Source organism: Haemorhous mexicanus, chromosome 7, assembly GCF_027477595.1.
Source record: "Haemorhous mexicanus isolate bHaeMex1 chromosome 7, bHaeMex1.pri, whole genome shotgun sequence".
Classification (NCBI taxonomy): domain Eukaryota; kingdom Metazoa; phylum Chordata; class Aves; order Passeriformes; family Fringillidae; genus Haemorhous; species Haemorhous mexicanus.
The window spans coordinates 22,877,015-22,900,305 of record NC_082347.1 but is presented as its reverse complement, the minus strand read 5'-3'; the positions used below and the strand labels follow the sequence as shown (position 1 = coordinate 22,900,305).

Below are 23,291 nucleotides of genomic sequence, written 5' to 3'. Positions count from 1 at the left end.
TGGCACCAAGTGCCACATCCAGTCTTCCCACAAACACCTGCAGGGAGGGTTACTCCCCCGGCTCCCTTGTTAGGCCATCCCAAGTGGAACGGCGCGCCCGCCGCCCGCCATGGCTGCCCGTGCCCGCGGCCAGCCAGGGGCCGAGACGGGGCAGGCGGCCGGAGCGGCCGGCCTCGCGAGAACGGCGCCACCTCTCGCGCGGCTTGGGCAGCGCGCGGTTTTTGTTCTCGCGAGGCGGGCGGTGAGGCGGCGTGCGCGGGAGCGGGGCCGCGGCGGGGCAATGCCCGCCCTCAACTCGGGCAGGGGCAGCGGCAGCGGTGAGGGGCAGCCGCGGGGCACGGCCGGGGCGACCGCGAGTGACCGCGAGTGACCGCGAGTAACCGCGCGGAACCGCTGGGAGCCGAGATGGGGGAGCAGGCAGAGGCGGTGGTGATCACGCCGGCCATGCTGAAGGAAGAGGAGCAGCTGGAGGCGGCGGGGCTGGAGCAGGAGCGGCAGATGCTGGAGGAGGTGAGGGGCGGCAGGGGTCTCCGCAGGCTCCGGGATTTGTCGGGGTGCCTGTGGGCCGGGGCCGTGCAGCTCCTTCGGTTTCAAAACAAACAAACGTGAGGGGCTGATCAAGGCCGTACTGTGGTGTATAGCGCCTTTCGATCATCCACTGGGCGCCTTTATTTTTCTTTTTGTTTTTAAAGGCTACCGGGGAACTCTTGCTGTTAGGGAGAACCCTTCTGCATTTAATATGCATTGAATTTTGCAGTGGGAAGATTACGTCTTTGATTGTGTCGTTCTGAGTCTAAAAATGTGAGGTATAATGCCTATAAAGTGAGCTGATTTTTAAAAGGATAGTAAGTTCTCATTCTTTTGAATTTCTGTCCGAAACATTAAAGACAAAACTTTTCTGGTTTTGTTTATCAAAGTGTACATAACACTTCTTTCCCTGTTCGGTTAAAGCAAGCTCACCAGCCAAACAGCTTGAGTTGAGTTCTGCAGATCCTTTCCAGAAGAAGCCTGGTTATGTGTTTCTTTCAGTAGCAGGTATAGTTCATGCAGAACTGATAAAGTAGTCTAGCTGAGAAAGCCAAGCTAACAAGGACGAGGTTTATGCCAGTCACTGTCCTGGTCTGCACTCCTGCTCTTCCCCTGCACACAGTTGAGCGGGATCTGCCTGTGACCTGGCATTGCTGCCAGGAGAAGCGTACGCGTGAGCAAACCGGGAGGTGATGTTTGGTTTGTGTGCCTTGGTTTGCCTGTGTTACAGGAAATAAAGACTGCTTCGGGGAAATGGTACCTCACACCGCAAGTGATGTCATCATTGCTATGCTTCATTTCCCTCTTGCTGAGAATGTTCTCAATCGTTGATGTTAAGCACTAGTTGATACTAACCAGTCTGTTTTGGAGTGAGAACACGAGAGCATGGTGCTTCCAGACCTGTGCTGATCCCTTATATAGTATTCTGATAACATGAACATTTGTGTTGTGTTTCAGACATAAAGAAATAGAAGCTTGAAGGATCTGTTCTCTTGAATGCTTTTTGGGGAATTGTATTCTAAGGAATCACAGGATGGTTTGGGTTGTAAGGGACCTTAAAGATCTCAAGGTGTTCAAGGAACTATATAATAGAGAAATTAAATTTGGGTTTTTTTTCCCCTATCTTAAATGGGCACATTATTCTAAGGACCTGAAAAATACCAGTCTCTCAGGCCTGGAACTAATTTTGATTACTCTTTTTTCCTTTCTCTAAGACAAGTTAGGTTTTATAAAGGTATATTTTGATGATGCATTATTTTGTGACACTGTACTTAGAAAACAATATCGATCCTCCCAGAAGTCTCATAATATTCTTTGTTGCAGACTGTAAGTGATGAGGTAGCATGTTGGAACTTCAGGTGTTCCTTGATTAGACTAGCAACTAAAAATTTGGAGGTAATACTTCTTGAAGGTAAGGAGAAAAAGAAAACCATTGTAGAGCAAATTTTCTCATTGCACAGGAACTATTGAGAAAAAAACTTTTAATTTCTTCCACAAGGACCACTTCTGTAACGATGCTATAATGTGGGGTTTTTTGTATTCCCCATTTCTTGAGAATTCACAGGACTTACCCTCTGGCAAGAATATAGCTCCATTGTCCTGTGTGCTGTATCACCTTTTCCCTGTGCAGTCAGAAGCCAGTCAGACCAAGGGGATTTACTCCTGTAGTTACCCCAGGCTTACTGGGGGGCAGCTTCTGTGTTTCCTATGCTTGTCACTTTGGCAAAGCCCCTGCCAGGTGATCTGTACAGCAGTTCAGCAAGGAATTGTCAGTACTTTTTGAGGGTTAATGGTGAAATACCACTGTGCAAATATGTGTGAATGTAGCGTGGTGACCAAGAGTGGCAAGGTTTTGACCTTTTCAGTCAAAAAGGGGAGAAAAACCGCTGTCAAGGCTTTAAGGCTTGAGTCAGGCACAGTGAGATGTCATTAAAGTGCTGTTCATCTTTGAGTTTTCTTTTTTTCCGCTTGAAATTTTTGAAGTTGGTCGAGGAAACAGTCCCTCTGACTAAATAAGAATGCTGTGTTCACTCCAATAAAAAGTGAGCAATAGCAGTTTGCTGAAAAAGTAGGTTAATTCTCTCTTGGCATTGCCATCAAGAGTTGATCTTTCTGAGCTCAGATATTTGTCATCTGAAGGTAAAAACCTGGACTGGGGAGAGCAGAAGCAAAGAAAATAATGAGAATGTAATCTCCTTTCCTAGAGAAATTGTGGGAGTAGATCTTCCTCTCTTAAAAGAACGTGGTAATTGCTACCTGGTTGGAATTACTTGGAGAAAATCAGGTTTTGATTTCTGGGGGGGACAGACATTCTCCACCTTTTCAGTGTCTCACAGTGTGTCCCATGGTTCAGGAAATATCCCATTTCCTTGCCTATTAGTGTATTTAGTATCCCTTGTTTTTCTGTGTCTTAGCATGCTCTTCCCCCATGTTTCTTTTGAAGGCAGTGACATAGATAAGCATCTTGTTAAGCTCTGCACCTTGTGCTCTGGGTTTCTCTTGGAGATGCTAATTTAAAACTTTTCACTCTCTACAACTACTCTAGAGGTGGGGGAAGGGGGGGCTGTCTCTTCTTCCAGATAACAAGCAATAGACAAGAGGAAGCATCCTCAGGCTGAGCCAGTGGAAGTTTAGATGGGACATTCTTGGAAAATTTTCTTCACTGAAGGGGTGATGAAGCACTAAGACACGGCGGCCTGGGGAAGCAGTGGAAGCAGCACTCAAAAAGCACGGAGATGTTGCACTTCTGAGGCATCCTTAGTGTAGTGGTTTAGTGATAAATTGGCAGTGCTGGTCAGTGCTTGGACTCGTGATCTTGGGTCTTTTCCAAACTAAATGATTCTGTGACTTGGTATCTCAGTTTTTCAGGCATTGTTAGATGAATGCAGAGGGATGAATATTTTTTACTTTTTGGGAGTGTCTCGATGCAAGTTTTAAAGAGTAATTTGCAAACTTCTAAACGCACAGCCCTGACTAATTCAGCAGCAGTTACTTTCAAAAGCATGTGTGGATTTTGTAAGCAAAGTGAGGAGAAGTTACTGCTTTCATATTGGTAATTGACTTGAACTCTGTAAAACCATGTGATAGTTTTGTAGCTGTCTGTATATCTTGTTCTTCATGAGAAATTAACTTGGTGTAAATGTACATGAAGGGATAGAATAATGCTAGGGAAGCCGTGCTGAAATTTGCCAGGTAGGGTTTTTTCCTCAAAAATTTTGCAGACTGCAAATAAACTGAGGTTTAATTTTTGCGTTGGAATTGAGGCATCTCTGAGTCCTTGAATGCCATGTGCTGCTATACCAGGGGTGTGTATGGTGCGTGGGCAAGTGAATGCAGCCCTCAGTTACCTTAGAACACTTCATAGCTACGTGTGAGTCCATACAGTCACACATCATAGAGTGTGATGGCTGAAAGGAAATGGGTCTGTGTGTGAGACACTTCAGAGTTAATGCTTTTAACACAAGCAATGGTTCTTCAGTATAATCCCAACTGTATCTGTAAATGATTGACTTGTCTTTTTGTTGGCCAGGCTCGCACTTCTTGGGACAGGGAATCAAGTGAAATGCGCTATAAGAGGCTTCAACATTTGCTTGAAAAAAGCAACATCTATTCCAAATTCTTGCTAACCAAAATGGAGCAGCAGCAGCTAGAGGTAGGTGTGTTCTTGTCTGCAGTGGGGATTCTTAAGGTACTGTCTGTTTGGGGGTTTTTTCCCATCCAGCTGTTTGAAGAAAAAATGTTTTTAAGATTGCATCAGTAACTTTAAAATCTACTGGAACCTAGTACACAGGAATGACATGATGCTTTATGTAGTGCTCAGAATTTGTTCTATGAATTAAAAGATGAATCAGACATGGAAGAACATGAATTATCATTTAAAGTCACAGTGTAAAGGTGGCACTGATGCTTTTACTGTTCTTTTGGCCTGAGTGCAAAGAAAGCAGAGTAAGTATTTCAAATAAGAACTGAAGTTAAAGGGAGCTAGAAAACATGGAGGGAGGATAGAAGGTGCAAAGAACGGACAAGTAGGAAGGTGAGTAGCGTGTTTGTGTTATTAACTGAAAGCTGAGGATGAGATGTACCTTCAAGATGCTAACTTGGGCCTCCCTCAAACAAATCAGTAAATTACAGTGACCTGAGGCCATGCCGTTTCCAAACAAGAGTTTCCATAAAACAGTGTTACGAGTCTTCTTTTTTTTTAATCCATGGGCTACTGAGTTCATACCTAGCTTGGTCTTGACTTTTTAACTTTATGAACAAGCTTTATGAACAAGCTTTTAAGATTTTATGCTTGAGAGAGAGGGAAAAGCAGGAAAATACTAAGAACAACAACATTTTCCGTGAAGGGACACTGATAGACTGCAGGAACCTCCTCTTCAAAATACTTCTCTAGTTGAACTGTCAGCTCAAATTCATGGTTATTGCTAGAATGTGTATTTCAGTACTAAATCTTGCTGCATCTGATAAATACCAAGGTCTTTACTCTTTCTTTGGGATCCTTCTGCTTTTACTTCAGCAAGCAAAAATAGTAGATGGAATGAAAATCTTAGTTCTTCAAGACTTGAAAGTATGTCTTTGTTAAAGGCATTCTAGGCTACTTACACTGCTGTCTGTTCTGCAGTGAATATGTAGTATGTATAAGTTGGATAATTGGAAAACTTCCTGCAGTAGATTTAATCTTCAGGAGTTTGCAATTGGGAATATTTTTGTTGAAATCTTTCTAAATTACTGTGTTTAAGTGTTTAAAGTATTTACTGAGAAGCAATTTAGAGCAGTTGCACTTTCTTGTCCAAATTTTGCTTTATTATTTTAAGCTACACTAGAACAAACTTAGTGGGGTTGCAAAAACAAACTCTACAGAGTACATGGAACTCGGAATTAGCAATGTAATCTATCACTTCTGAAGTGGATTAGTACTCTTGTGGGTGTTATGGAAAGGTAAGAATTGCATGTGTGGTTTTTATTTTGTTTAGGAACAGAGGAGGAAAGAGAAGTTAGAGAAAAAGAGAGAGATGATGTTAAAATCTGCCAAGGTAAGATTAAGTGACTCCTTTATGCAACTTTCTAAATAAAAGTCTGAGAAATTACAATGTTTGTTTTGACCAAGGTAAGTAAAATAAGTAAGTTTGATTGTCCAGTATTTGACTTGCAGGATCTATCTAATATACCATATTTACTTTAACTGTAGTAAGACTGTTTGAAAGTGCTTAAAAGTTGTATACCATGACAGTAATTTATAGGGAATGTTTTTTGACTAGTTATTATTAGAGAAAATGGTTTCAGTTTGTCTTTAAGGAGTTTTTTATTTTAGCAATGATTGCTTTGTTCAGCCAAAATAGTGAGTAAGGAACAAGAAAAAATAAGCAGGAATTTTTTTCTTTTGCTGTGTTTTTGAAAACTATTTAGTAGTAGAAATGTTTCAAGAAGCCGTCAAAGGTAATGGTAGGAGTCTGATTGCACGTTTTTGTCTGTGTCATGATAGTTAGAGATGCATAAGATGATGAAAGAGGTTCATCATCTTATGCATCTCTTTCTGTGGTTATTTTCTAGGGTCTAAACCCAGTTGATGGCAAAGAAGAGAAATCGGGTAATGTATTAGGCTTTGCCTTTTTTCAGTACTGGTGGGTTTGATTTCCGTAATGTTTGATGCATTGTATAAACTCAAATATTATTTTACAGGTGCAAAAAAGAAAAGAGGAAGAGAAGATGGGACATACAACATATCAGAAATTATGTCCAAAGAGGTATGCCCTAACTATAAATAGACTGTCTGGATTTTTGTAGCACTTTTAATGGGTGAGCCAATTTCTGTGACATCTATATTTTAGAGCACTCCATTCTCACACATTGCTACCAGATATTATCAGCCATCAGTAGTCTGTCTGTGAGCAAAGATGTATGTAACAAGCAGTGTTGTCACAGCTGTAGAGGTTGGATACTCTTTTGTTTTTTCAGTCTTTAGGGAGGCAAGCTGTGAAGAGTCTTATGTTGCCAATTGAATTTTCAGCTACCCTTTGTAAATGAAATGTATTACCTGGTGTGTGGTCTTGTTTTAGAGTCACTTGTATGATTAATGATTTTGTATGTAAAGCTTTTTAAAGTATATCCAGATTGAAAGATGAATGAAGAGATTACACGAAATACAAATTACAGTAGCCTTTAAGGTTGAAAAGTGCATAAGCATGTTTTTTTTCCCCTGTTTGTTTCCAGGAAATATTATCAGTGGCAAAAAAAAGTAAAGTGGAAAATCAGGTATGTTGACACATATTATTGCAGTTTAAGAGTGCTAAGCCCCAAGGGAGGGAGGGAGGGCTTTTTATATTTTGTAGTGTATCTCTAAACTTTACCTGTAAATAAACATCTTTGCTAGTTATTGAAGTCCTGAATTAAAGTTTAGAAAGGTGGTATAAATTAATGCACCTAAATACTTATTTCAGAAATCCAAGCTGAAAGCTTTTAATTTGTTTTCTTAAAAACTGAGTTTGAAGGTATTTATACTTTATAGATTGCTAGTAGCTTCAGAAATAAAGGAAATAGGAATTTATTAGAAAATTTTTGTGTTGGTGTTTAAGACTTTAAATCAGTATTTTTTAAGCAGTCAAGTGTGGAGATAACAAGGTGAGGTCTCTTTTTTGCTTCTGTAGTTCCAGAGCTGCATGCACAGTGTGAATTGCTTCCTAACATTAGAAGAGCTTACAGAAAGGAAAGCCCTTCTGCTTACAGAAGGGAAATTGCTGCATTGAAATGCCAGCCTCTGTGAGGAAGGTTTTAAGTCTGTTTACTGTTATGGGTAGAAAATCATAAGCCAAATAGCTTCAGTAGCTGTCACGGCTCTTGAATTCTAAAGGAGAACAAAGTCTACTCTTGAGTTGACAGTTGACTCAAAATCTTTGTGTCAGAGACTGAGTTACTTCACTGCACATTAAGGCTGGTGATAATTGGGAAGAAGTATGTCTTAGCAGGCTTTGATGTGCATTGCACTTGTCACATGCTCCTTGACCTTCCTTCTACAGGATGAAAGCTCTGCTGACAGCCTGCATCCAGAAGACCTGCAGAAAAATGGAGACTCAAATAGTGTCATTAAGGACAGGTTGTGTCAAGCTGTACGACACAGTGCCAAGCAATTTCTTGATCCAGTGCGAAAATTTAACGGACAACCAGTGCCTTTTCAGCAGCCAAAGATTTTTACTGGTGGTGTAATGAGGTGGTACCAAGTGGAAGGCATGGAGTGGCTAAGGGTATGGATGCAATTGAATTTGATAAGAATTCCTGCTGATTGGAAGCTGGTGGAGGGGAAGACATATTAGAAGTCTATGATCACAATTGATACAGGGAAGGTGAAGAGGAAAGAGTTACAATCTTTCATGGTACAAGAATCTGGTGTTACAAAAAAGTTTTCAAACAGCAAATAAAATGTTTCAGTGTGGGAAGAACGTTGGTGTTTCTAAGCCTTTCTTTATAGATTTTCTGGCTGGTATTCTCCATCTTCCCTTTTTCCATCTGTTTTCTTGTTCAACTCAACCTCTCCTTACAACGAGTTTGTGAAAGCAGGACTATACATCCTACTGAGGAACAGCCTTATTTGTTTCTCTCAAGGGCTTCAATACCTAGCCCAAAGGTATTCAAAGACCTGTTACCTTTGCAGGTTTGACACAGATACAGAAAATGAATTTTCATTCTCTGTATCTTGTAGTCTTACTAGTAATATTTGCAGAGTGTGTTAAAAATATTATGTATTTAGCTTCTGAAATAAAAAACTGTAGGAATTTGCCATCAAAATTACGCACATACATTTTTAACTTCTACCTGTTTCAGCATGCAAGCCAAATTTAAAAATTCCTAAGAATCAAAACATTTTAGTTCTGCTACTGATCTCATATTTCTCTTAGATTTTTTCTTTCTGTTTTTTCTCTCTACAAGCATACACAGTATGTTTCAACAGGCTTAGACTCAAGTGAGTGCCACTAAACTTGCTCACTCACTTCTGTTACCAGAAAGTGCCTAGTGAAGACAGGCCTCTTCTGAAAGGAAAACCAGTTTCCTTAGTCGGGCCTCCAGTTATAATAACCTTTTTATGGGTCATTATTGAATAGTAGAGAGTGGCCAAAGAGCAATTCTTTGTCTTTCTGGTTTTTTGTGAGAGGTTGCTCTGCTCATATCAGAGTAGGCAGTGTCTGCACAAAAAACTTTGGCTGGAGCAGGTGGCTGTGTTGGCCAGGAAGTGCACCTTTTTCTTGTGGTGAGGTAGCTAATAGATACCACTGAAATGTCAGCACAGTCATTTGGTCTTTTGGAAAGCAGAGCTAAGTGAAGTTTCGAAACTGGGGTGAGTAGAGCCTTGAGTAATGCGAGCTGTACTTGCAGTCAAAGTGCCTTCTGGTACAACACTAAATTATGTACTTTCCTTTGATACTGTTCTGGTTTTTATGCCCTAGTCAGGCACTTAGTTGGCTAGGAGTGCATACATCTACATGAGAATGTCCAGCATTTACAAGACACTTGTATTTATTTTTATAATAGAATCATCTTCATCTGTAATATAAAATGGGCCTAGTAGAACGTTTCCACAGATATTACATTCCTAAAGGTCTTTGTTTTTCCAAATGTGTGTTGAGTATTTTACTTTTTATTTTTTTAATATGCAGATGCTTTGGGAAAATGGTATTAATGGCATTTTAGCTGATGAAATGGGGCTGGGGAAGACAATCCAGTGTATTGCAACAATAGCACTGATGGTGGAGCGAGGGGTCCCTGGTCCATTCTTAGTATGTGGTCCTTTGTCTACTCTTCCAAATTGGATGTCTGAATTCAAGAGATTTACTCCAGAGGTAAAAAAAATTAAGACTTTTCTTCTTTTTCCTTAGGTTTAAAAGCACAAATTGTGTAATTTCTGTTCTAATTCTTTGCCTTGAAGCTTTCTCTATATAGAACATCATTTTAATTGTAGTTGTTTATGTGGTTACTACAAACTGTGCTGTGACTTGCTATGTATTTACAGCCTTCTTATAAGAGATCTCAGTATTTCTACTGTCCTCCCATTAGCTTAAAATGGGCATCATAATCCTGACTTGTAACCTCTTTTTTTACAGATTCCACTAATGCTCTATCATGGAGCTCAGCAGGAGCGTCGTAAACTGGTTCGTAAAATACGTGGCAGACAAGGATCACTGCAAATCTACCCTGTGGTCATTACTTCCTTTGAAATAGCAATGCGAGACAGAAGTGCCCTGCAGGTATCCAAGTTCTCTTAGCCCTAGGACTGTGTTGTGCCTCAGTACTGATAGCAGTGCTTTTGAACACAGTAAGCCCACATGCTGCCTGTACAATAAGTTTCATACTGTAGCATGTATGTTGGCATTTACTTTGTTTCCTTGTTAGTAGTAGCTCTGCAATTTAATGCTTAAGTTTTTCAAACAGAACATTATTCTAAAAGCAGATAGTTACAGCTTACCTGCTCTTTTTGTAACCTCCCTGTAGGTGATGATTAAGGATGTTTAGAGCAAGAACTATACTTAGTGTATAAATATTGTGGTTAACATCACAGTGGTTGTTTCAGCAAGATGAGTTTCTTGTAGAAGTTTTAACCAGCTAAGCTTTCTGAAAGGCAGTCACATGAAGCAGATATGTGGCATTAACTGTTTGGGCTCAGCTCTATTAGTCTGGCAAAGTGAAAAACTGTAAATAGAACTTTTGTAACAGGCAGTATCAAACAGTCTTATTAGTGCTTATTAATTAATCTTACACCTGTTTTGATGGAATAGAGCTACAATTTACTGAAATACCCTTTATTTTCATAGAGCTGCTACTGGAAGTACCTCATAGTAGATGAAGGTCACAGGATTAAAAATATGAACTGTCGCCTTATCAGAGAATTGAAGCGATTTAACGCAGACAATAAACTCCTGTTGACTGGCACTCCCCTGCAAAACAACTTGGCAGAGCTTTGGTCATTGCTTAACTTCCTGTTGCCAGATGTGTTTGATGATTTGAAAAGGTAGGTTGCAGTCTGATGGTGGAAACTCTTCTGTTTGTTCTGTTTGAGTAGTATTATGACTCTTTAATTACTAAACTTATCAGCACGTGAAGAGTCGTTTTATGGTATAGTTGTAATCTAGTATGATTATTTGGTGGCAAATGCTTTGAAATGCGTCTTGCCTCACACTTAGTTGTTTCAGAAAGGAAGGAATTAATTGTTGACTCCCTAGATAGTGGAAGCTCAGCTGTGAGCTAAGACATAAACATTTGTGGTAAGAGACGTTTGTTTTATTACAAAGGCTACTTTTTGGAGATTCTCAAAGGTGTTGGATAAAGATGTGTGGGACTGGCAGACACAGGACCCACAGGTCCTTCTCTGCAGCAGTAGGGGGTCAGGTGGAAGAGCACTGCCAGAAGTGTTTTGACTAATTTTTGGAAAAAGCTATAACCTAGATGGAATATAATAGATGATAATGAATATTCCAACTAGTACAAGTATTTTTACGCATCACATAAAACCTCAAGCTTTTGAATTGACAGGTATATTTCAGAAATTCCTCCGATACACCTTCTATTCATGATGGATGTGAATGCTTTATTTTTTTTTTTTTTAATCACCAGATAAGAGAAGAATAGATACTTTGTAGCTATTATTCTTCATTATTTTAGTAAGCTATTTTTTCCCTTGCTTTGTTTTTATAGCTTTGAATCCTGGTTTGATATTTCCAGCATTACAGAAACTGCTGAAGATATTATTGCTAAAGAAAGGGAGCAAAACATCTTGCATATGCTGCATCAGGTTTTCATTTATCCTTAATTTTGTATTTTTTATGATATAGTTGTAACATTGACCATTCGTGTCCTGAAGTGTGTCAAAATCTTGTTTGTAATGCTGAATTTTGGTCTGAGGTTTTTATTGTAGCACTTCTGGACTTCCTGACACTTGTACGGTTCTTTTCAATCTTCACAGTACTTACAAATGCTAAAGGAACAATGTATCTCTTTCATAACCACTCTTGGAACTATATTGAGTTTAGTCAAACTTAATTGCAGACTTACAGACTTCAATTCACCAAGAGATTTAATCAGTGTATTTCTTTTGTAGAAAGATAACTTTGAGGGAGCCTATGTAGCTTTGAGGTGTTGAGCAGAATGCCTTTTGACAAACTAATTATATAATATGGTTATCTTCAAATTTGCACTTAAAGCTCTTTTTAAGAGAGTTTGTGGAAGTAAATGGTTACAGACCTATCATTTTTCCATTATAAGCTCCTGGTGAGGGATCTAAACTGAATCTTTTATGTATAATTGCTGATGACAATTTATTTATTTTGGTTAAAGGCTTTGGGCATTTTCAGAAAAACTTGATTTAAGAAATACAACAAACAAAATGAGCAGTTTTGTATTAAGATTACTTTCAGTTACTGGAATTTGTAAGAAAGGTCTGTAATGTAGTTACTACTGCAACCCTACTAAGCACTTCAGAATTTTTAAAATGTTAAGGGGTGTGTTTCAACACATGTTAATAGCAGCACATGCGTGAAAATGTTGAGTAGGCATAAAACTAAATATATGTGCAAATTAACTCTCTTGCTTTAAATTGGCAAAATAGCATTACATCAGTAGGCCTGCTTCGGTATTGTTGTCTTGTTTTCTTTGTTTTAAACTAGCTGTGTTGACAGCTTTGAGTAATTGTAGCATCTGCTCACCATTTCAGATTCTGACACCATTCTTACTGAGAAGGCTGAAATCGGATGTTGCTCTTGAGGTTCCTCCTAAACGAGAAGTTGTGGTGTATGCACCGCTGGCAAAGAAGCAGGAAACTTTCTATACCGCCATTGTCAATCGCACCATTCAGAAACTGTTTGGAAATAATGAGGTAGCTGCTGATAAGGATGTTAGGAATGTGCTTGCTTGTAATAGTTTGTGTGCAAAACCATATTGCTACCATTGTAGCTAAACCTGATTTTATTCTTAAATTTTTAGTCTGATCTATTTGATATCTATTTCAATAGTGGCAATTACTGTGACAGGCCTGTGGCACCGAACTAAAACAATAAAAATGTAAATATGTTCTTGATTACTTGTAGCTTGGGAGGGAAAAGCACTGTTTCCATAGAGTTGACAGTTTCAGCTTAGAATCAGTAAGGTATGAATGTAGCTTCTAAAATCAAACAGAAAGTTTCAAAATCTACAGTTGTAGACCTTTACAATTCGGCCTCTTTTCAGTTTTGAGAGTTCTTGGATCAGCACAGGCCTTTGATTCTGAAGCTGGCTGCTGTTGATGGCAATGTTCTCGTTTCCCTCAGGAAGAAGTAGTTGAGTTGAGCTCTACAGGCCGACCAAAACGCCGTAGTCGGAAAGTGGTTGATTATTGTGAAGAACGTAATGGTTCACCTGATGACTTAGAAAAATTAATCAGCAAAATGCAAGAAGAAGTAGAAAAAGAGAGGTGCCTATCTTGAATGATTTTTTTTTTTCTTGTACTGTCTATCTCCCTATTAGTTTGCTTCCAGCTTTGCTTACTGAAATTGATCAGGAAAAATGGCATTTTGTGATTCACAATCCTTGTAGCTTTATGGTTTGTTTCTTTGATTTTACCTGGTATTCACTGAGCCATGATAGCAGTGATTATTGTACCATCACTCACTGGATCATTAGAGTTGCAGTTAACTTCAGGACACTATTGTGGTTTAAGCCAAGGCAGCAGCCAAGCACCACACAGCTGCTCACTCACAACTCTATCAGTGGGATTGGGGAAAGAATCAGAAGGGTAAAAGCTGGAAAACGTGTGGTTTGAGATAAAAATAGTTTAGTAGGGAAGGCAAAAGCTGCACATGCAGGCAGAGGAAAACAAGGAATTAATTCACTCCTTCCCATGGGCAGGCAGGTGCTCAGCCATCTGCAGGAGAGAAGGGCCCCATCATGCAAAGCAGTTCCTTGGAAAGACAAACAGTGTCACTCCAAATATCCTCCACTTTTCCTTCTGTTGGTGGCTCTAAATTGGTTGGAAGTCCCTTGGGCATAAGGAGGATCTTCAGAATGAAAAGTGTTTATTTTGCTAGATTTTTATTCTAGTTTAGTTCTAGTCTAGGTAGCCTCTGAGATCAGAGAATTAAATCTATGTTTGTGTTAGATATACGGTATGCGTGGATCCCTTATATTGGAGACAGTACTTACACGTAGAAGAGCTAAATAGCTGTATTCATTGTGATTTCTGCAATGTAGGCAAATTGGGATAGGCAGACAGCTGATTCTGGAACATCTTGGGTAGTACTCCCCAAGGAATCTGACCCTGTGGTCTGGTGAGGGCTTGCTTCTGTTCCCTTTTCTGTTGGGTGACTTGCACAAGTCAAATTCTGCTTCTAATTACTACTGACTGCTCTTTTATATTTTAAATCAATAATGGCAAACAGTTATGCCTTCGTTGCCAAGTGTGGCGCTCTAAAAAGTTTTGTCTGGTAATAGCTTTACAGACTATAAGGGATTTTGAGCACATCATAGCATGTGAATCCGTTGCTTGATTTTGTTGTAGGGTTTTTTTTCTCTGAAATATTTATAGCATAGTAAGGGGACACTTTAAGTACTAATAAGATGATGTGTCTTTTCAAGGCCAGTGGTAGAAGTGAGCATTCCCATGGATTCCGAGGTGAACCTTAAACTGCAGAATATTATGATGTTATTAAGGAAGTGTTGTAATCACCCCTATCTTATTGAGTATCCTTTGGATCCTGCGACACAGCAATTCAAGGTACACATTTTAAAAGCTTTAGAGAAAATTTGTTCCAGGCATTAAAAAGCAATAGACTGGGAGCTGATGGCAGTAAAGAATGACCTTTTCAATGTATTTGGCATACACCTGCTATTTAATTCTAGCAGTATACTGAATCATTATTTGAAACTTCCTGTAGCAGCAGTAGCAGAATGTGCCCATTCAACCTTTGCACAGCGGTGCCATGGTGTTCCTCATTGTGACAGTGCTCTTCCGCTGGTGGAGAGTTATTCAAAGAGTTGCTGGCTTCCATTGACTCCGGGTGCTTTAGGGGCTGCCTCGAGGTCTCCTCACCAGGGTTAATTTTCAAAACAAATGCTAACCTTGGTGAGCTGTTCATGAAGTAAATTGTACATGCTGCAGGAGGTTCAGTGGTAACATTTAAATGTGAGTTGTTGAAGAACTGTACCAAATGTAACAGTCATCTGCTCAGAGAATACAGCATCCTTCCTCAAAAGGGAAAAAAATCCAAGTTGTATCACAAAGACCAGGTGGTAGTTGAATCTACACAAAGCAGATGAAAATACAGGAAAGTATGAAAGAATTTTAAAGAGCTGGAAGTTGCTTGCACATTCTAAATGTAGATGTAGGTATGTGTAGTCATGTTTGTTATTTGGTGAGTGATAACAGAGCCTGCTGTACTCCAGGGTATCTGTTGAAGTGTATCAATGTAAAGTCAACGCATAAAAAGCAGATTCCCCAGCCAGGGAGGTGAGGGAAAGTTAGTTGAAAATGGAGACTGTTTGGCAGCTGACACCACCCACAGGAGTTAGTACTTGCTTAGGAGGATGTATTCCTAATTACTGCAGTGGCTGCTGTATGTTTCAGACCTTAGAAGTTTCTATTTCCCTGGCCTTAGCCCCATGGCAAGAATTAGATCTAGCAAGGTCTCTTGAAGAGAGGTTTAAGGCAGCAGTGAGAAAACTTGCAAGTGAACTTCTACTGGCTGGTGTGTAATAACTTGTTCAGCAGTGCCTCTCTGTGTCCAGTAGGGGGAAGCCTTGTGTCTTAATTACAAACTGGGAAAGAAACGGCCGCACTATTCCATGAGGAAAAGTTAGCAACATGAGGGTTTCTCTTTCCAGTAATGGGGTGAAAACTAATTAGTTTAAAAAAAAATTATTTGGGCATATGAAATGGTGGAGTTCAATTTAGTTTCATTATGATTTAAGTGATTCAATGTTGTTTGCTTAAATTAACATCACTTCCAGTAGTATAGCTTTTAGTTAGGAAAATGGTGCACACTTGTTTCAGTGAGATTTCAGAGAGCATTTGTTGATGCTTCTGAGTTGGGAAAGCCATTGGTCTCCTTCCCTGCTAATATATGATCCCCTCTTCCCTGTTCCAAGGTTGATGAAGATCTAGTAAAGAATTCAGGCAAGTTTCTACTCTTGGACCGAATGCTCCCAGAACTTAAAAAGAGAGGACATAAGGTAAAGCTGAAGATTATTGGAGGGATGAGACACAGTCATCTCCTTAGGAACAAAAAATGTTATTAAGGAATTTTTCTGGTTTTGTAGGTCTTGTTGTTCTCACAAATGACTATGATGCTTGACATTTTGATGGATTACTGTTACCTGAGAAATTTCAAATTCAGTCGACTGGATGGCTCTATGTCCTACTCGGAGAGAGAAGAAAATGTAAGTAGATGGGCATGCCCTGTGAGCACATTAGCAAATTGTGCTTTTGCTGTGACACTGGGATATGATTTTGCACAGCACTTCGCCTCTAAGAGGCAAAACACCTCTATGATGAAAACTGTCTTCTGCCTTAGTATCTTCACCTCAGAAATATCCATTACCTTGAGGTATGCCTAAAATCCAGTGCTTCTTAAAACCTCTGACAGCTTGTGTTTTATTTTCTGTGACCATCTTTTTAAACAAGTCTCATTAACCATTAGCCATGTTATGTTTGGTCCATCTACTTTTTTTAATAGATGAAATCTCTTCCAGATGCATCGATTTAATACTGACCCTGAAGTCTTCCTGTTCTTAGTGAGCACAAGAGCTGGAGGTCTGGGCATTAACTTAACTGCAGCAGACACAGTTATCATATATGACAGTGACTGGGTATGTTGACAGATTATTAACCTAGTGATAGGTGTCAAAAAAATGCTTTCTTTTGCTGCTTCTGATAATCATTTATGAACCTATTGTGGTATAAACCATTTCTATAACTTTATTGAGGTTACATGAAGATAATAGTAGCATCTTAGCATGTGCAAACATTTTGTTTGTGAAATCATACAGCCTCATTTGAAAAGTCCTGGGTTACTGAATACAACATTAGAGTTGGTTCCTGAGTTTGCCCCTGAGTTACCAAAAGCAGGAGGTTTTTTTGTGTTGTCAGTACATTTCCTTCTTTTTGTTACTTAAATTTCAATGTAGGTGGACTTTTTATGGGTTCCCTGTTTACAGCAGCTGCCATGTTAGTACCAGCTCCATGAATTTCCTCTGTGATTTGCCACATGTGTTTTAGCTAGCTAGGATTCTGCTGTTCCTGTATATCTGGAGGCTGGGAAGAAGAGAGGTTGGGAAGGAAACAGCTGAGGACTTTTGTATCTTCACTTTATTTTACTAGACAGTGCTGCTATTTTGAGCTTCAGATATGGCTGAAAACTTTAAAAATACCTTTTCTTATCCTCTAACAAAGAAACCCAACACAAACCTGCAACTAAAATTATCATCTAAATCTGTCATATTAACCGTGTCCATCTGTAGAAAACTGCAGCATATAGTGCAGAGGTTGTAGTAGTAGTCTACAGTAGTACAGTCCATGCTGGTTGGGTTTCTCTGCCTGTGCAGCTATAGCAGCAGAGCTTGTCCTGGATAAGCTTAAGAGTCAAGAGTGGTAGAGTTGTATTATACCATGTCTCTTTGCTTCTGCACTGACTCTGTGCTCCCCATTAAAAATGTTGCACGTGGTATGTCCTTTAAGAAAAGGATAATGGCATGACTGAATTGTTACTGATTTTTTTCTTTATCTGCTCAGAACCCCCAGTCAGACTTGCAGGCCCAAGACAGGTGTCACAGAATTGGCCAGACAAAGCCAGTAGTTGTTTATCGTCTCGTGACAGCAAATACTATTGACCAGAAGATTGTGGAGAGAGCTGCTGCCAAGAGGAAACTGGAGAAGCTGATTATCCATAAAAGTTAGTATCTTTCTCTTAGAACTTCATATCAGCACGTGTTGCTTCTTTAAATATCAAGTTGTAACAAATTTCAGTACCCTGTTTGCCTCTGTCCAGTGTGTTATAACCACTGAAGTCCAGTCCTGTTTGAACAACTGACCAGTGATAAATAGAACGATAGTCCTTGGGTTTATGTACAGAGCAATGGTGATTCTTGTGGTGTTCTTGATTATATGGCTTGTCATACTCAAAAGTCTTTAGAATGTGATTGCTTTGAAGTGTCCCTTTTGGAGGTGAGTTTTTCTTGTACACATCCTATAGGAATCCTGCTTTGCTTCTTAGCTTATTCTGTTTGTGACATTTGGACTGTAGCTCCTTATATATAGCAATTTCCAAAAATTAAGCTCACTTGAAAAATTGCAATTCTTATAACTTGGCTGCTGAACTATAACTAGTTTTATATTAAACTTCAGAGGACCCCAAAAACTTCTCATCATTCTTGTATTATCATATTGAGGGGGAACAAAGAATTTTCATGAGGGCATTAAGGGACAAAAAGGCCACACCTCTTTCTACTGCACAGTCAAGCCTAAGCTGTGGTTTGCCTCTGCTTCTGGATGGTGTCATCTTTGATAATTTCCTTATCCTAGCGTTAGCCTTTTTCTTTGTAATCTTATTGCACTACTGTCTTGGTGTGACTGCCAGGGCTGCCTCTTTATAGGCATGTTGTTGATCAGTATACTTTCTTGGTTTGGTTTGGTTTTTTTAATGATTTGATAATGGTCCAAACTGAATTTAAAACCCAAGTAGCAAGATGGAGCACAGAATGGGCTCTAATAGATGACTGCTATGTACTAAGGCAGCACTGGAGACTGGGACTACTTGTACTGGAAGGAAGACAAATGTCAATGCCTTAGTTTTGCAATAAGTTCAATATTTATCTTGGCATCTATTGGTGTATCACATGTAAATCTTGCAGCTTAGGCAGGGGTGTCACTTCAGGAACCTTTGGATTCATTGTGTAAATGTAAAGCTGATGTTACAGATCCTGTTATTGTGAATATCTAAAAAGTGTTGGAACTTAGGAGAAGCAAATGAGAAAGGAAAATCACAAAACTAACTATGTAGGGTATATACAGTACAAATACTGGAGCTTAAGAACTGGATTTTGTTACAAAATGTTGATTTTTTTTTTTTTGGCTTTCCATCTTGTGTGTCTTGTGCTTCTGTTGCATTGTAGAGAGTTGCTTGGGAAACTGCTATTATGGCAACTTGAGACCTGCATGGCACTGATTTAATACCATGTGGTTTGTGAAACTCTGAAAGCTAAAAGGGAGAGACAGCCTCACTCATAATGCATGAAAGGACCTGGAGTATGTCTGTCAGTGCTGTGGATGTTAATAGGGGAGAGAATCCTAAAGCTTAGACTGCTCTGGAACTTGAATCTGATTTGCACGTCACAGATAAACTCAGAGTTCTTGAAGGGAGATGGGAAAAGATGTAGGCAGGATTTCTGAAGCCAAGACACAGGAAGGAACATCATTGTGATGAAAGGAATCAGTGAAGACACATTAATAAAATGGGTACATATGTTGATAAAAACTGAGGAAACTTGGCACAGAACAGCAAGTCTTGCCAGTGTCCTTGAAATGTATAAGACTGAGCTTGATTTCATGCTCAGCTTTGGTGAGATAATAATCTTGTGTAATGTTTTTTACAGTTGCACTGACATCCAGATTTGCTGTAAATAGGTGCTAGCATAGTCTCAAGAAAGCAGTCTGTGTCAAGGGTATTGCTTTGTCTGTCTGTTTCATTAAACTGAGGCTGTTCTCTCTGCAAACCACAATTTTCACGTATTTTCTGTCTTGAGGTTAATACAACTTATTTGTTTTAACCAGCTTACAATACAAAGGGAACCAACTTCAGCATCCACCATATAACTTTATTTACAATGTTTTTACTGTAAGTAGAACTAATGGTTTTTTTGTTCTGTGTGTTCAGTGGGCATGTTCAGTTGGTGTTTCAATCAGTTCTTCTGCATACTACATATATGTCTACATGCATACACATTATGGAAAGTGAAAGTCCTGCATGCAAACCTTCATGTACCTCTGAGTCTATCAATGTAAGGTGTGTTTACATGGGGACTAAAACAATGAAACCTAGCATTAGTTTTGATATTCAACAGTAATATTTGTTCTAGTCTCTGTACTTTCTTAAAATTTGTTCTAGTCTCTGTACTTTCTTAAAATTTATTCTTTCTACAGATCAGTTTAAAGGTGGCAAATCTGGTCTAGCACAGTCAAAAAGCTGCCTGGACCCTCAGGAATTGTTAGAATTACTGAAATCCAGGGACTATGAGAGGTATGCTGATTTCATATTTTCTTGGACCATGAGTTTGTAACTTGTAATTTGCAAGCAGCTGTCATGAGCTCTCCTGTCTTATGAAGTGGTATGTGGATCTTCATAGAGGAAAGAATGTCCTGGGGATTCTGCTACATGGGAAAACTGAGAGATTTATTTCTTCTTTAACAGGGAGGTTAAAGGATCTAAAGAAAAAGTAATCAGTGATAAAGATCTAGAGTTACTTTTGGATAGAAGTGATCTTATTGGTAAGTCTGAGTTTTCATGTTTTCTTTATTCTGTTCAGCAGTAAGTTCATATTTTGTAAGAGTCTTTGTAGAAAGCTGCCAAAGCTTCATTTCCCTTCAGCTGTGTTGTCCATTTAACAAAGGACCCTTTGGTCCCTTTGCTGACCTTTTCAATATGGTTTGCTGGAAAAGAAATAACAGAACTTCAACAAAAGTATTCCAGAAAACCACCTTCAGGCATGCTGTGCCCTGAGCATACTGTGAATGACAAGCATGGATTAGGAGGTGTTCTGCAAAGCAGCTTTCAAGGAGAGTTGCTGTAGTTGATCAAAATAGAAATTATTCTCAGGAAAGATTTATTCCAGCAAACTTAAAAAATGTACTTTGATGCTGTCATAATTCAAAATACATTTATCTAACATTGTCCAACATTTTTTGGGAAAAGAAGTCAAGTCTAACATTTGGAAGGAAGAAATCAAGCTTTTGAGAGTTCCCGTGGCTTATCAGTGGATCAGCTATTTAGCAAAACACCCCAACCAAACCACAACTCTTTTTTGAGGTTGTCTGCAAATTCTAGTGCTTGATTAGGCCAAGATATTATTGAAAAAACTCTTAACTTTGCTGAGTGGAAAAATTCTTGTCCAGTCCATAGATCTGGAATGCTTTTGTATGATTAGTAGAATCAGTATGCCTTGTTTCCTTCAACATCTTTAGCAGAACAAGACTCCAAGCATAGATACAGGAAAAAAAACCCCAGTCATTACAAAATTTAGAAGTAAAAAATTTAGCCTTAAATAAGTATGCTCTGTGTAGTTTGTGTAAAATTAATTTGCCTTAGGAAACTTTTGCTATATTTTAGATATTTAGGAAAAAAAATTAAGGCATTGTTTTGTAAAGCTGCTTATTTCAGTTAACTGGCTGATAACATAGAAAATTATTCTTGATGAGTGGGTAGTAAGATCTATAGCTTTACAAGTTCAGACTGTAAAACAATCTGATTTCTCCTTCCAAGCTGAAGAAGGTGCTGTTTATCCTGTTTTATTAGTGTGCAACATATTTATCATGGTTGCTTTTTTTTCTTCTTTGCTATGCTAATCAAAATTAATATAATAAAGTTGTTAAAAAAAGGTTAATACAAAGATATTAGTCTGGCATCAGATACCGAATTTTTGCTATAGCTAACTGCAGTTAGTGCTTTAAAAAGCAAAATTCCAGCTCCCACCCTGGTAAGCCATAATTATTAAATTTATATAAATATAATACTTCTTCATTAGTTTACTATTCACTGGAAAGGCAACAAAGTGATTGCAATTTCCAAGAAGACAAGTTTGCAGGTCCTTGAATTTTTGGAAAGGATATTGCTTATCAGAGCTGTAATTTTATGTTTCTCCTGGTAATTTCACTAAATAGGTTTTCTGGGTATTTTTTTCAGGAAAATGAGACTAGTTCAGGCAGCTTTTAGAACTGCTTTTCTCCATTCACATTTAGCCAGAGATGTTGGAATTGTTTCCTAGAAGCATACAGCTGAAAAATTATTTTTGAATACAAACTTCTAGTAGCCAGCTGTTGATGACGGAGCAAAATTGTTTTATCAGCTTGTTCTCCAATTCTGCAAAATGTTTTTTTCAACTTGTTTTCCAAATCCGTTTTCTACTACACCTCTTATTGTTGACCTTTGATTTGTTTTAATCTTAGATCAAATGAAGGCCTCTGAAAAAATGCAAAAGGAAAAAATGGGTGTCTTCAAAGTCCTAGAAGAGTCATCAGAGTCCAATGCAGAATGTGTGTTTTAATATGCAAATGTGGCCTCTAAGTAGTCTTTCAGATCTTCCAGAGATGTCACATATGCTTGCTGGTCCTTGATGCTGACTTTCCTTAGGGCCTTGTTCAAGTCCCTTGTTCTTCCAGTGAATTTTAACATGTTCTAGACTATAATGCAGGTGATAGTAGGTAGCTTTAGTAGGCTTTCATAAAGAAAATGAGCATGTTTCACATTTGCAGCTAGTTCTTGTACTCAGTGGTATAAACTGGCAAATTTGTTAAAAAAATCTTCCTGTGGAAGTCCTAAACCCCTGGTTTTGGTTGTTTTTTTTAAATAGTTTTATTTGGAAGGGAGAGAACATGTACCTTTGTTAAAGCCATTTGTGTAGCTTCTGTTTTTCACATCTGAGAATTATTTTGATTAAATAAATATCTGTTTTGTTCTAAAAGTCTGTGCATCTTGGCTTCTTAAACAAGCAAAGCTGATCCATTAATTCACACTTTCCTACTTATTTAGCACATTAGCCAGTGTCATACATTTAAAGAAAAACAAGCTAGCCCCACAAAACAGCAGAAAAACACCCACACACAAAACAGAAACCAAAAAATAATGAGCCTAAAACAGCCTAAGTCTTTCTGGTGAAGACATTACTTCTGTATTGACTGCTGGTCAGCCTGTGCAGCTGAGTTGCCCATTTGAAGCAGATGTAGGGAGCTACAAAGCTGTCAAAGAGTCTGGAGCCGAAGTTTTGGAGTGGCTGAGGGGGCTGAGGGTCTTTAGCCTGGGCAAGGGAGAACTTACCACTCTACAGCTACATGAAAGGAGGTTGTAACGAGGTGTTGGTCCCTTTTCCCAAGTAACAAGCAATAGGACAAGAGAAAATAGCCTCAGGTTGCACTAGTAAAGGTTGAGATTGTATATTAGGAAGTTTGTTAACCAAAAGAGTCAAACACTGGAACAGGCTGCCCAGGAAAGCAATCCATTTCTCATGGAAATGGCTGCCCAGGAGTTGCCATCCCTGGAAATATTTAAGATGTGGATGTGGCACTTGGGGACAGGATTTAGATGGATCAGCAGTGCCATCCTAAGGGTTGAACTCCATCTCAAAAGTCCCAATGCAATGATTACAGCTAACTCCCTTAGGTTAAATGCACATGTAATATCTTTTACCTCTTGACTGCCCTTCTTTTCCCAGAAAGTACTCCTTGGCTTTCACACACCCACAGGGACATTCTGCACTTTCCCCTGCCTGAACATATAGCTTTCATTACCTTTCTCTGGACACTTACTCTCTAGCACCTCAGTGTCCTTGTAGCAAGAGGCCTAGAACTGGACAGCACTGGATGAATCAGGCAGCTTTTAAACTTTCAGCTTTGGTTTGTGAAAATGTCTTTTAGGTGTCATTTAAAAGATGCAGTCATGGAATTGCAGCTGCAGCTGTCACAGTTGCAGTTGTGCTCATTAACATGGCACAGATAACAGAAAAAAACCCCTCTACCAACTCAGACTTCAGAAACCAGTTTTCATTCACTT

The 23,291-nt window shown here is 39.1% G+C and overlaps 1 protein-coding gene across 1 annotated transcript; it reads left to right on the top strand.

Moving 5' to 3' along the window:
- Positions 1-244: 244 nt before the first annotated feature.
- HELLS (helicase, lymphoid specific) lies at positions 245-22,206 on the top strand. The gene is made up of 21 exons (XM_059851436.1): positions 245-510; positions 4,058-4,180; positions 5,502-5,561; positions 6,079-6,115; positions 6,208-6,272; positions 6,739-6,780; positions 7,542-7,766; positions 9,174-9,356; positions 9,618-9,761; positions 10,326-10,522; positions 11,206-11,302; positions 12,221-12,382; positions 12,813-12,955; positions 14,116-14,254; positions 15,625-15,708; positions 15,796-15,915; positions 16,228-16,344; positions 17,267-17,426; positions 19,673-19,769; positions 19,941-20,017; positions 21,692-22,206. Exons 1-21 carry the CDS (start codon positions 406-408, stop codon positions 21,787-21,789), a joined length of 2,475 nt encoding a protein of 824 aa, XP_059707419.1. The 5' UTR covers positions 245-405; the 3' UTR covers positions 21,790-22,206.
- Positions 22,207-23,291: the final 1,085 nt, after the last annotated feature.